Genomic DNA, 12,864 nt, shown 5'->3' on the forward strand with positions numbered 1-12,864 from the left:
AAGGGAAAGGGACTGGGGAGAATGGATGGAAAGGGAGGGAGAAGGGGAATAAGGGGCATTACAATTAGCACACATAATGTGGGTGATCACAGAGAAGGCAGGTATAGCACAGAGAAGACAAGTAGTGACTTTATAGCATCTTACTATGCTGATGGACAGTGACTGTAATGGGGTATGTGGTGGAGATTTGATAATGGGGGGAATCTAGTAACCACAATGTTGCTCAGGAGATTGTATATTAGTATCGAAATTTTTAAAAAAAAGACATATGCACCCCTATGTTTATTGCAACACTTATTTACAATAGCAAAGATATAGAAGCAACCTAAGTGTCCATCAGTAGATGAATGGATAAAGAAGATGTGGTACATACACACTATGGAATATTATTCAGCCATAAGAAGAAAACAAATCTTACCATTTGCAACAACATGGATGGAGCTAAGAGGGTATTATGCTCAGTGAAATGAGCGAGGCAGAGAAGGACAAGTACCAAATGACTTCACTCATTCGTGGAGTAAAACAACAAAGTGACACTGAAGGAACAAAACAGGAGCAGACTCACAGACTCCAAGGAGGGACTAGCAGTTACCAAAGGGAAGGACGTGAGGAGGGTGGGGAGGAGGGAGGAAGAAGGGGATGAGGGGCATATGATTAACACACATAACGTGGGGGGTCTCAGGGAAGGCAGTATAGCACAAGTGGTGGCTCTACAGCATCTTACTCCACTGATGGACAGTGACTGCAATGGGGTGTGGGGGGGAGTTGATAACATGGGTGAATGTAGTAACCACAATGTTGCTTTTGTGAAACTTCTTAAGATTGTATATCAATGATACTTTAAAAAAAAGGCCCCCCAAAATTAATATAAAAATACTATGGAAACCTAAGAAAAAAAAAATCACATATTAAACTTTTATTCATAGTTTAAAACAGTACTCAAGTGTTTCTTATGTTCCCAATCAACATCAATTATTCTCTCCTTTGGTCAACTTATATATAAAGCATCATCCTTACATATGTCTGTTTTGTTAAGTTTCAAAGATTTCTTTGTATCTCTACTTCCACTAAATTGTAAATTCCTGAGCAAGAGGCCATGGCTCTGTCACAGTATCCTTCTAAAGTTAGTGTAGGACTTGGTATATAGCACACACCCAATAAATATCTGGTGAGTTGAGTTTGTCTGAACACTACTGTCAAGGATTTGTCATAAAACAATGAAAGAAAAGATGATGGAATAAATAGGGTAATAGATTATTCATTTCTTCTTCTATATACCCCTGTGTATTGTTTTGGTTTATTACAATAAGCATGATTCCTTTTTATAATTTTATCCTGTTTCCAGAATTATTTTTTCTTAATTTAGTTTTTTCAACAAGGAATACTGAGAAAAACAGGTTCAGGAAAAAACTAGCTGTTCATGACTCAGCCTCATTTACTTTGATTATATAAACATCTTTTGACTAAGTATTCTAGGCCATAAAAGCTAGCTGGCCCACTTAAAATGTTTCTGCATGTCCAATGCTTTCATTATGTAACAGTCACAGAGCTTGACTATAACTTCACTGAAGCAAGTACCTCAAGAGCAAATTACATAGCAACACAAAATGACACAGCTCATTTCATGTTTTTCCCTAAGACCAATAAAGTCATAAGCAGTTTTCATTAGCTATCATACCCTCTTCTTTGTCAATTTCCTAACTCACTTAAATATATCGCTATATTTAAAATGTCAAAATGTATTTATAAAGTAATCCTCATGTTTTTCTAATTTTTAGCTTTCGAAACCTACTATTGTAAGAATTGGGTTTAGTTTTTGTATATCATAGGAATTACAAAATGCTGTTTTTCTTGAAAACCTTTAAAGTGTTCTAATAGGAGTTGGGCCAATATCAAAAAGTCACTGATAATTAATAAAAAGCAATGGTTAATTTCAAAAGGCATTTACAGGCAAAAGAGTAGAGTGATTAAATATAAGACGTAATAAAATTAAAAAGCAGGTTGGGGAAAGAAGCTTAACAAGTTAAAGTAAACGTTTTTCTACTGTTGTGTACTATCAAGGGTATAAAATATTTTACAGTACTATTTTCTAGAACCTTAGCTATAGTTATTTATTCGCCTTTTTTATTTCACATGTAAATGCCTTGAAAATTAACTCTATTTTTTGAAACTCTTCAGGCCCCAGGGGTCACTGAATTAATGTTTTCTGAATTGAATGAAGAACAGTTTTGAGTAAACTTACCTCTTCTCTTCTCTCTTCTGCAGAAGGAGTTTTCAGTTCTCGTGCTGTATCATCTTTTGGGTCAAAAAGATATATGTAATCTGAAGAGTAACTAACAAGAATCTCTTGCCCATCTTCACTGTAGCACAGAGACGTCACCCTGCAGGACTTATTATTAAGATGGGAAGGGATAAATCGGGCAACCATTCCAGTAGTTCCTCGGCCTGCATAATTCCCTAAGTAAGAAACCAGGAAGCTGTATAAAATCCATAATGGTTTTGAGGAAAAACACTTTAAAAACTCTTAATCTGAATTATAAGATACGTGATTCAATGTAAACCCAAGCTACCATATTTTATTTCTAGAACAGAATCTTTTTTCAACAGTTAGATTTTATAAAACAAATAAAAAAACAGTATAAAGGCTATATATCTTCAAAAAATTTCATGACTGTAATTCCAGATTACATAATGTTTTACTAGAACTATGAATCAATTGGCATGATTTGTGATTACAGTCACACTAAATAATCTTCCAAAAATTCCCCCCAAATTAGGATAATATACTTCTCATAATATAAATAGGAAAGTTGATATTTATTAGCACACTAGATAAAATAGTGCTATATCCTTTTCAAATGATTTACCTTTTACTTTGTTTTCAAAAGATTTAGTGTCATAAAATTTTCCTCTCATAAGATAATAGCAAAGGAGATACTACTCAAATTTTAATCAACTTGGGTAGTCATCAACAATACAGACTGACAGGGATGGCTACTGGAACTTTGTGCCCTGGGAACGCAGGAATACTAAATTCTAAGAATCCCACAGAGCTGTACAATCCTGCATAATGTGGTCCTGCCTATCCAAAATGTCAGCTGTGTCCCATATATTGAGAAACAATGGTTAAGCCTACAATTTCATATTATATAACTACTGTTCCCCCTAAATGGGCAGATCCAAGTATACAAGACCCCTCAATCACAATACACCCTTCCCCCCAAAAAAAGATCCCATCTGGTCTCCCCATTTCAATAACCTATATCCATTTTAACAGGACATAAATTGACACTGAGATTGACACTGTTAGTAACTGGCCAAACTTATAAGAACATAAAATATGTGTATGTGTGTGTATATATAAATCTGATACATGTGTGTACATGTAAATACTCCTGGCCTCCCTTTCCTGAAAAAATGCTAATGGAAGTTGGCTTTGAACTGGGTATCTCAGAAGGGGTTTGATATCTAGAGTGGATCAGAAGGAAATGAAGAGTTTAAGGCTGGTTCAAGTTCAGCATCATTAACAGCACTTTAAGCAGGCTATGCAGGCATAAACACAGGCTGTGCATTAATACATACCCAAGTCACTGTTCTTCCGTGACTTATCTCTTCACCATGTTTACTATTACCCTCTTGGTTGAAAAAATGGTAAAGAGAAATCAGGAGAAGCCAAGTGTTTTGGGTTGAATAGTGTCCCCAAAAATTCATGTCCATGCAGAACCACAGAATGTGACCTTATTTGCAGTAGGGTCTTTGCAGATCTAATTAGCAAGATGAGGTCACAAAGGATTAGGACAGGCTCTAAATCCAATACAGCTGGTGTCTTTACCAGAGGAGGGAAGTGTGGACACAGGTGAACACAGTGGAGATAGCACATCAATATAGAGGCAGAAGGTGGAGTGATACATTTAAAAGCCCAGGGACCCTAAGGATTGCCAGTAACCCCCAGAAGCTCAGCATGTGAAATACGTTCTCCCTGGTAGCCTCCAGCAGAAAACAACCCTGCAACATCTTGATTTTAGATGTCTAGCCCCGAGAAATAGGTGAGAATAAACTGTTTTTTAAGCCACCCAGTTTGCAGTCATGTTATGACAAGCCTAGAAAACTACTACAAGTGTTACAACTTCATGAAGTGATGATCTGCAGAAGTATCACCCTGACTGGGTCATAAAAACTTGGTAAAATGGTATGTTTTATGATAATGCAAATTATTTAGATACATTCTATTTACTGAACTTTATGACAAACTAATGAAATTTTTAAATTGCAAATGTCAAAGATTTATTCTTTGAACTGATAGAATCTTACATTTTCTCAAATATATATCTTCTCACCTGTAGCTCTTGTGCCCAGCATTCGCCGATCATATATTCGTACTGAGCTATCAGAACAACCCACAGCAAGGTAATATGGTATTGGTGGGCAAATAGCTACAGATGTTGCGGCACGTCGGCAATTAATTAAAATATCCTACAAAAGATACAATAATACCAGTTACACAGAGCTTTACAAGAGATGATATTACATTTAAAACATTTTCCCTTCAATTAGAACAACCTTTCTCAGAAACCCTAATTCAGTCAACATGACAATGGGGGGGAAAACAATCTTTTATTTCTCAGATTTCTATCAGTAAGTGTTTCTAATATATTCAGCCTACATGAACCCAAAAAAATACACTTAGTCAATATTCCTTCTTAGCAGTTTATCACTGTAAGGAAAACACTCCTTTATTTACAGTTTGCCATACAACTCCCAAACTGACTTCAAATACAATATTGTACATTTTCCTTATAAACCAAGTAAGCAAATGTGTGTATACATATATATAACACAAAGATGGACTTAAAAACCGTATGTTTCAAAAAATGTTTATTTCAATTTTTTTCTTGTTTCAACATATAATCTTTCTTCCCTCATCCCCCCAAAGAATATCAACAACAGTAACTAGTTTAATTAGCAAGCACTTAACCTGAATTTCTAGTAATTTTATGGGGGGAGGGTAAACTGTCCATAAAAATATATTTAGCAATACATTATTTCATTTACTACTTAAGAATAATCTGAGAAAAAGGCTACTGTCCCTAAGCAACAGTGGGGCTAGATGTCTGGAGTCAGTACACTGAATGATTTTTCTCAGGCACTTTTCAAGTTTAAAATAGTATTTAAAAAAAAGAAAATACAAAACTGACAGTGAACCTGTATCTTTAGAAAAGTTAGCTAAATCTGAATGAACATGTTGCAGAACTGTATCATATTATTTAAAAAATAAAGATAACATAATTCTTGGTTCAAAGGGCAGGGTAAAAATAAAAAGACATTAAACTACTACATCCCTTCTTCACAGCTACTGATAAGCCAAAATTGTCTCTATAAATAAACAGGATGCACTGATAAATGCTTCAGGTTTTTATAATGCTACAGTAAATACTAAACTACTACATGCTTTCATAAATGTATTCAAAATGTACAAGTAAAATGTAAGTTCCCTAATTTCACTATTAATACTTTATTTAATATAAAATATACTCAAGATTTTAGCAAAATAAAAATTCAACCACATCTCATAACCCAGAGATAACTTACTGTTCAATTTTAATTACAACCTTAATTTTCTTGCATCATTTGTACAAAAATTTGATTCTTACATCTTTGCAATCTTCTTTTGTGCAGCTAGTTTTGATGCGTGTATCAAACCACCTAACAGTTCCATCTTCACCACAAGAAAGAAAAGTATAAGGGTCATTGGGTACAGTCATGATCTGAGGATGAAAACGAAAGTACAGGCAATGTTACTTAACATTTAAACAATGGCTTTGAAAATCATAAAACATTGGTACTGTCCATAAGATGATCATGGCAAAAGCAACTAAGAACCATTTATTTTAATTATGTTGAATTAACTGACTCATTATTTTGAAGTTTGAAATTAATGGACCTTCAGATAGAAAGTTCTTTAAAATTACAAACTTCTAACATTTTGACAGAAAAATTCTCCCCTTTGAAGCTTGTTTAAACAAGTCAAAGCCTATTTTTTATGTTTACTGGATGTGAATTTACACTTGTATTATAAGTACATTATAAAATTTTCTTTTCTGATAATGTTTAAGAAAACTAAACTGACCTCTCAAAATTTTTTTCAGTGGTGGTGATGGTTGTACAACAATGTGAATGTACTTAATGTCAGTGAACTGAATAGGTAGAAATGGTTTGAACAGCAAATGCTATGTATTTTACCACAATACAATTTTTTTTAAAGAAATAAAATGTACTGGAAGTTCATGTATCCACTTCTGGCTTAGTAATAACAACACTGTCAGTTGAGGCCCTTTGTGAACCTTCCTGTCCAAGAAATTCCCCCATTTTATCACTACAAGCAGAAACTACCAAAATTGGGTATTTAGCGTTCGTGTATATTTCTATGCACTAAAAAACAATGGAAGGTATGTTCCTGTTTTATAACCTGGTACACAAGAAAAGGTGCTGAGATTCATTAGTCATCAAGGAAACAAAAATTTAAATCCTAAGTAACACCACACACCAGCAGAATTAACAAAATGAAAGAGAGGTGATGATATCAAACATTGATGAGGATATGGAACAACTGGAGATCTCACACTGTTGATAGAGTGTAAAATGGAACAATCCCTTCAAAAAACTGTATGTCAGTATCTCCAAAAGGTGATCATAAGCTTCTATAGCAATTCCACTATAAATGAACAACTAACTGCACATGAACTAAACACATGTCCTAGAATTCAGAGCAGCGTGGATGATATTAGCTAAGTATCTGAAGCAACTCAAACAGCCAAAAATAGAAATAGGAGAAATTGTAATACATTCTCAAAATAAAATACTGTCAGTAATAATAATAAACAAACACATCGCTCTCAAATTACATAAAACCAGTGATAAGAACAGATTTCTTGCCAGAAACCAGTGGAGCAACATCTTTTAAGATAGTAAAAGAAAAAAAAATCTGTCAAACTAGAATTTTACACCTAGAGCACTATCTTTCTAAAACAGGTAAAACAGACTTTCTCAGAAAAAATAGTTGAAAGGATTATTCAGTAGCATAACAGTCAGCAAAGGAAACCCCTTACCTAAGACCCACTACCTATTTTTATAAGTAACAGTTGAAATAAAACAACCACCCAATATTTATGAAGTCTGATTTCCTGGTAGAACGTTATAACCAAGTAGTTTTGACAGAGATCATATGGCCTACAAAGACTAAAATATTTACTATCTGACCTTTTACAGGATAATTTTCCAGACACCTATACTAACAGTCTAGCACAACATGAAATATTTTTTTAAAATCCTTCATATGAAAGGAAAATGACACCAGATGACAATCGAATATGCAAAGGAATAAAGGATTAGAAACGATAAATATGTAAGTAAATATAACACCTTTTTCTTTGTTTTAAAATATTTTAAAAGATAACTATTAAAGGAAGAATATTAACAATGTATCATAAAGTATATAGCACATGTAAGAATAAAATATACAAAAAATACCCAGTATTCCAGGAGAAGGAAAATGAAAGTATATTGGTTGTAAGAAAAAAGATTGTGTACAAAGGAAAGCCCATCAGGCTATCAGCAGACTTTTCAGCAGAAACCTTACAGGCCGGAATGGAGTGGCATGATATAGTTAATGCAATGAAACAGAAGGGCCTCCAACCAAGAATACTCCACCCCACAAGATTATCATTTAAATTTGAAGCAGGCATTAAACAATTTCCAGATAAGTAAAGTTGAGGGAATTTACCTCCCACAAACCCTCTCTCCAGTGTATTTTAAAGGGACTGCTCTAGATGGAAGTGCTCCTAAGGCTAAATAGCTGCCACCAGAGAAAATAAAATCACAGTAAAGGAAACAGACCAATTAATTACTAAGCAAATGCAAAATTAAATCAACTACTCACAAAATTAGTCAAGGGAAACACAAAGAGTACAGAATATGACACCTAATGTATAAAGAGTGAAGGAGGAAGAAGAAAAAGGGGGGAAAAAAGAACCTTTAGATTGTGCTTGAAATAGCATAAGGAGTTAAAACAGACTGTTAAGATAGTAAGAAAGCTGCCCTTGAACCTTTGGTAACCACAAATCTAAAGCCTGGGATGGCAATAAGTACATATCTATTGATAATTACCCTAAATGTAAGTGGACTGAATGCACCAAAGACACAGTTACAGAATGAATAAAAAGCAAGACCCAACTATATGCTGCCTACAAGAGACTCACTTCAAACTCAAAGACATAAACAGACTAAAAGTGAAGGGATGGAAAGAGATATTTCATGCAAATAACAGGGAGAGAAAAGCCGGGGTTGCAGTACTTATATCACACAAAATAGATTTCAAATCAAAGAAAGTAGTAACAAGGGACAAAGAAGTACATTACATAATGATAAAGGGGTCAGTGTCCAACAAGAGGCTATAACCATTATAGATATCTCTGCACCCAGTATAGGAGCACCTAAATATGTGAAAAAAATACTAACAGGATTAAAGGGGGAAAAAGAACGCAAAGTATTCATTTTGGGAGACTTCAACACACCACTCACTCCAAAAGACAAATCAACCAGATAGAAAATAAGTAAGGAAGACAGAGGCACTGAACAATGCAATAGAACAGATGGACCTAACAGACATCTACAGAACACTCCACCCAAAAGCAGCAGGATACACATTCTTCTCAAGTACACATGGAACATTTTCCAGAATAGATCACATACTAGGCCACAAAAAGAGCCCAGTAAATTCAGAGACTGAATTGTGCCAAACAGCTTCTCAGAACACAAAGGTATGAAATGAGAAATAAATTATACAAAGAAAACAAAAAAGCCCACAAACACATGGAGGCTTAACAACATGCTCCTAAATAATCAATGGATCAGTGACCAAGTAAAAACAGAGATCAAGCAATATATGGAAAGAAATGAAACAACAACTCAACATCCCCAAACCTGTGGGATGCAGCAAAGGCAGTTCTAAGAAGGAGGTATATTGCAGTACAGGCTTACTTCAAGAAAGAAGAAAAATTAGAAACAAGGAAAAGAAAAACAAATGAGGCCCAAAGTCAGTAAAAGGAGGAACATAATAAAGATCAGAGCAGAAATAAATAAAATTGAGAAGAATCAAACAATAGAAAGAATCAATGAAACCAAGAGCTGGTTTTTTTGAGAAAATAAACAAAATAGATAAAACCCTAGCCAGACTTATCAAGAAAAAAAGAGTGCACACACATAAACAGAATCAGAAATAAGGGAGAATCACTATGAACACCACAGAAATACAAATTATTATTAGAGAATATGATGAAAATTTGTATGCTAATGAATCAGATAACCTAGAAGAAATGGACGACTTTCTAGAAAAATACAACCTTCCAAGACTGACCCAGGAAGGAAGAGAAAATCTGAATAGAAATTATAAGTGATGAAATTAAATTGGTAATCAAAAAACTACCTAAGAACAAAATTCCTAGACCAGATAGCTTCCCTGCTAAATTTTATCAAACATTTAGAGAAGATCTAATACCCATCCTCCTAACAGTTTTCCAAAAAGTAGAAGAGGAGGGAATACTTCCAAACTCATTCTATGAGGCCAGAGTCACTCTAATACCAAAACCAGGCAAAGACACCATAAAAAGAAGAAAATTATAGACAAATATCCCTGATGAAATATAGATGTAAAAATGCTCAACAAAATATTAGCAAATTGAATTCAAGAATACATCGAAAAAAGATCATCCATCATGATCAAGTGGGATTAATTCCAGGGATGCAAGAATGGTACAATATTTGAAAATCCATCAACATCATACACATCAACAAAAAGGACAAAAATCACATGATCATCTCAATAGATGCTGAAAAAGCATCGGACAAAATTCAACATCCATTCATGATAAAAACTCTCAACAAAATGGGTACAGAGGGCAAGTACTTCAATATAATAAAGGCCATATACAACAAACCCACAGCCAACATCATACTTAATAGTAAAAAGCTGAAAGCTTTTCCTCTAAGATTGGGAACAAGACAAGGATGCCCACTCTCCCCACTTTTATTCAACATAGTACTGGAGGTCCTAGCCATGGTAATCAGACAACACAAAGAAATAAAAGGCATCCAGACTGTAAGGAAGAAGTTAAACATACTTCTTCCTTAACATACTGTTTGCAGATGACATGATATTGCATGTAAAAAAAAAACCTAAAGAATCCATCCAAAAACTGCTAGAACTAATAACTGAATTTAGAAAAGTTGCAGGATACAAAATTAATACACAGAAATCTGCTGCACTCCTATATACCAATAAATAACTAGCAGAAAATGAATTAGGAAAATACTCCATTTACAACTGCATCAAAAAGAATAAAATAACTAGGAATAAACCTAACCAAGGAAGTGAAAGACCTATACCCTACAAAAACACAAGACACTCATGAGAGAAATTAAAGAAGACACCAATAAATGAAATATATCCCGTGCTCATGGATACGAAGAATTAATACTGTCAAAATGACCATCCTGCCTAAAGCAATCGACAGATTCAATGCAATCCCTATCAAAATACCAAAAGCATTCTTCAACGAACTGGAACAAATAGTTCTAAAATTCATATGGAACCACAAAAACAACCCAAATAGGCAAAGCAAATCTGAGAAAGAGGAACAAAGGAGAGGGGATTATACTCCCCAACTTCAAGCTCTACTACAAAGCCACAGTAATCAAGACAATTTGGTACTGGCACAAGAACAGACCCATAGATCAACAGAACCCACTGATCATAGAGAGCCCAGATATAAACTCACATATATATGGCCAATTAATATATGATAAAGGAGTCATGGATATACAATGGGGAAATGAGCCTCTTCAACAACTGATGTTGGCAAAAACTGGACAGCTACATGTGAGAGAATGAAACTGGATTACTGTCTAACTCCACACACAAAAGTAAAACAGAAATGGATCAAAAACCTGAATGTAAGTCATGAAACCATAAAACTCATAGAAGAAAACATAGGCAAAAATCTCTTGAATATAAATAAGAGCAACTTCTTCCTTAACACATCTCCTCAGGCAAGGGAAACAAAAGTAAAAATGAACAAATGGGACTACATCAAACAAAAAAGCTTCTGTACAGCAAAGGACACCATCAGCAGAACAAAAAGGCATCCTACAGTATGGGAGAATATATTTGTAAACAACTTTTCTGATAAGAGGTTAACATCCAAAATCCAAGAGCTCACATATCTCAACACCCAAAAAACAACATAAACATTTAAAATTACATAAGGGATGAAGAAATTATAATGTTCTGAGATGACCTATTCAGGAGAAGGGCAAAAGTATTTACTGATTTTAGACATTATTAATTCTTCTTGTAAACAATGAATGTCTATCTTCTGTGCAAGTAGCAGAAACAAAGTGAACAAAAGCAAAACCCTCTAGCAATTCAAAAGACGGCAAAAGAGAAGGGAGACTTAATAGAATAAATTTGTTTAAAAAAAATAGGAAACATATAATAATATATATAAATAAGTCTAAATGTATCAGTACTCACACTAATATAGACTGAAATCTCCAGTTAAAAGCCAAATTGTGAGAAAATGAAATCCAGCTATATAATTCTATTTTTATTAGTAAACACAAAACATGAGGATCCAGAGAACTGAAATTCAAATGATGGAAAAAAGATATGTCAAGTTAACACAAATAATGGGAAACCAAGAGTGACTGGATACAAAGAAATGACATGAAAAGATTTTAAAAGAACACTCTGAGAGCAAGCAATTTTTCTGAACCCAGTAAGGAATACAAATGAGCCTTAAATTCATTTCACCTCATTTAATTCAGCTCAGGACTTGAACTTATGAATATCATGCAGGAGTCCGACTCTTGTCTAGTGGACTTGTGCTCCTTCCGAAATGTGAACACTGGATAACATGCCAGGCATGACTTTATGTAAAACAGGGAGGAAGTGTTTAAGAGATTAAAGTCTAGGATAGAGCCCTATACAAAGTAACAGAGCATCTTTAAAGGCTGGCACCTGTTTGCCCAGTGTATGGCTGCGCAATTACAAACCTTATTACTACTATAACTTTTTTCTTAACTTTATTCACAAGCTTATCAAGACACATTTTCTCAAATACTTTACTGAAATTTAGATACTCTGGTACACACACACATACATAAATCTATGTAAATATACATACAACCACACACAAAAAAAATATACACACATATGTATCATATATATCTGACCATAGTAATACAATACCTCATAGGTAGTTCCATAATGGCACGTAAATTGGCATTGTCTGTTGGTTTCTGCATCTTGTTCAACATTGGTATAAAATATGACTCCATCTCCAGAACAAGATACAATCTGCTTATCATTTGTGCATGGTAAGAACTTTGCACTAAATATATTTGCTCGGTGTCCTGAACGAATTGTAGTCAAAACCTAAAATACACAGAGAAAGCAGTTTTTGATAATGTTTTATATCATAGAAAGAAACATTCCTATTTAATATAATCATAGCGAGGTCTTAAGTCTCATTAACATTCTCATCTCAATGAAAAATTTTTCATTCAATTCCAAGCTATATAATTAGAAAAAAAAGAAATCAGAATCTCACATGTTTTTTTCTCCCTCAGAGATGTGAAGAGTGTAAGTAATCATTAACAGGAATAGTGCTGTGAAAATTAAATATGCATATTTCCACCTATGGGTGTATCTGACTCATTCATAAAATCTGAATAAATAATAAAGGACTAATCTAATTCACTTTAAATGGCTGTTTACTAAATATTTAACTTATTCCCTTTCAGGATGAT

At 34.1% G+C, this 12,864-nt stretch overlaps 1 protein-coding gene across 11 annotated transcripts in view; it reads right to left on the reverse strand.

The window, feature by feature from the left end:
- The window catches only part of DCAF6 (DDB1 and CUL4 associated factor 6), a 117,358-nt gene that overhangs the window by 71,859 nt on the left and 32,635 nt on the right, over positions 1 to 12,864 (reverse strand). For all 11 annotated transcript variants that reach the window (XM_036898881.2, XM_036898796.2, XM_057494947.1 and 8 more), the window contains 4 exons: positions 12,305 to 12,490; positions 5,652 to 5,765; positions 4,338 to 4,473; positions 2,243 to 2,457 (listed from right to left, as the gene is read on the reverse strand). In XM_036898881.2, coding sequence (XP_036754776.2) covers positions 2,243 to 2,457; positions 4,338 to 4,473; positions 5,652 to 5,765; positions 12,305 to 12,490 — 651 coding nt within the window. The remainder of the gene's footprint in view (positions 1 to 2,242; positions 2,458 to 4,337; positions 4,474 to 5,651; positions 5,766 to 12,304; positions 12,491 to 12,864) is intronic.

Source organism: Manis pentadactyla, chromosome 19 (genome assembly GCF_030020395.1).
Source record: "Manis pentadactyla isolate mManPen7 chromosome 19, mManPen7.hap1, whole genome shotgun sequence".
Classification (NCBI taxonomy): Eukaryota; Metazoa; Chordata; class Mammalia; order Pholidota; family Manidae; genus Manis; species Manis pentadactyla.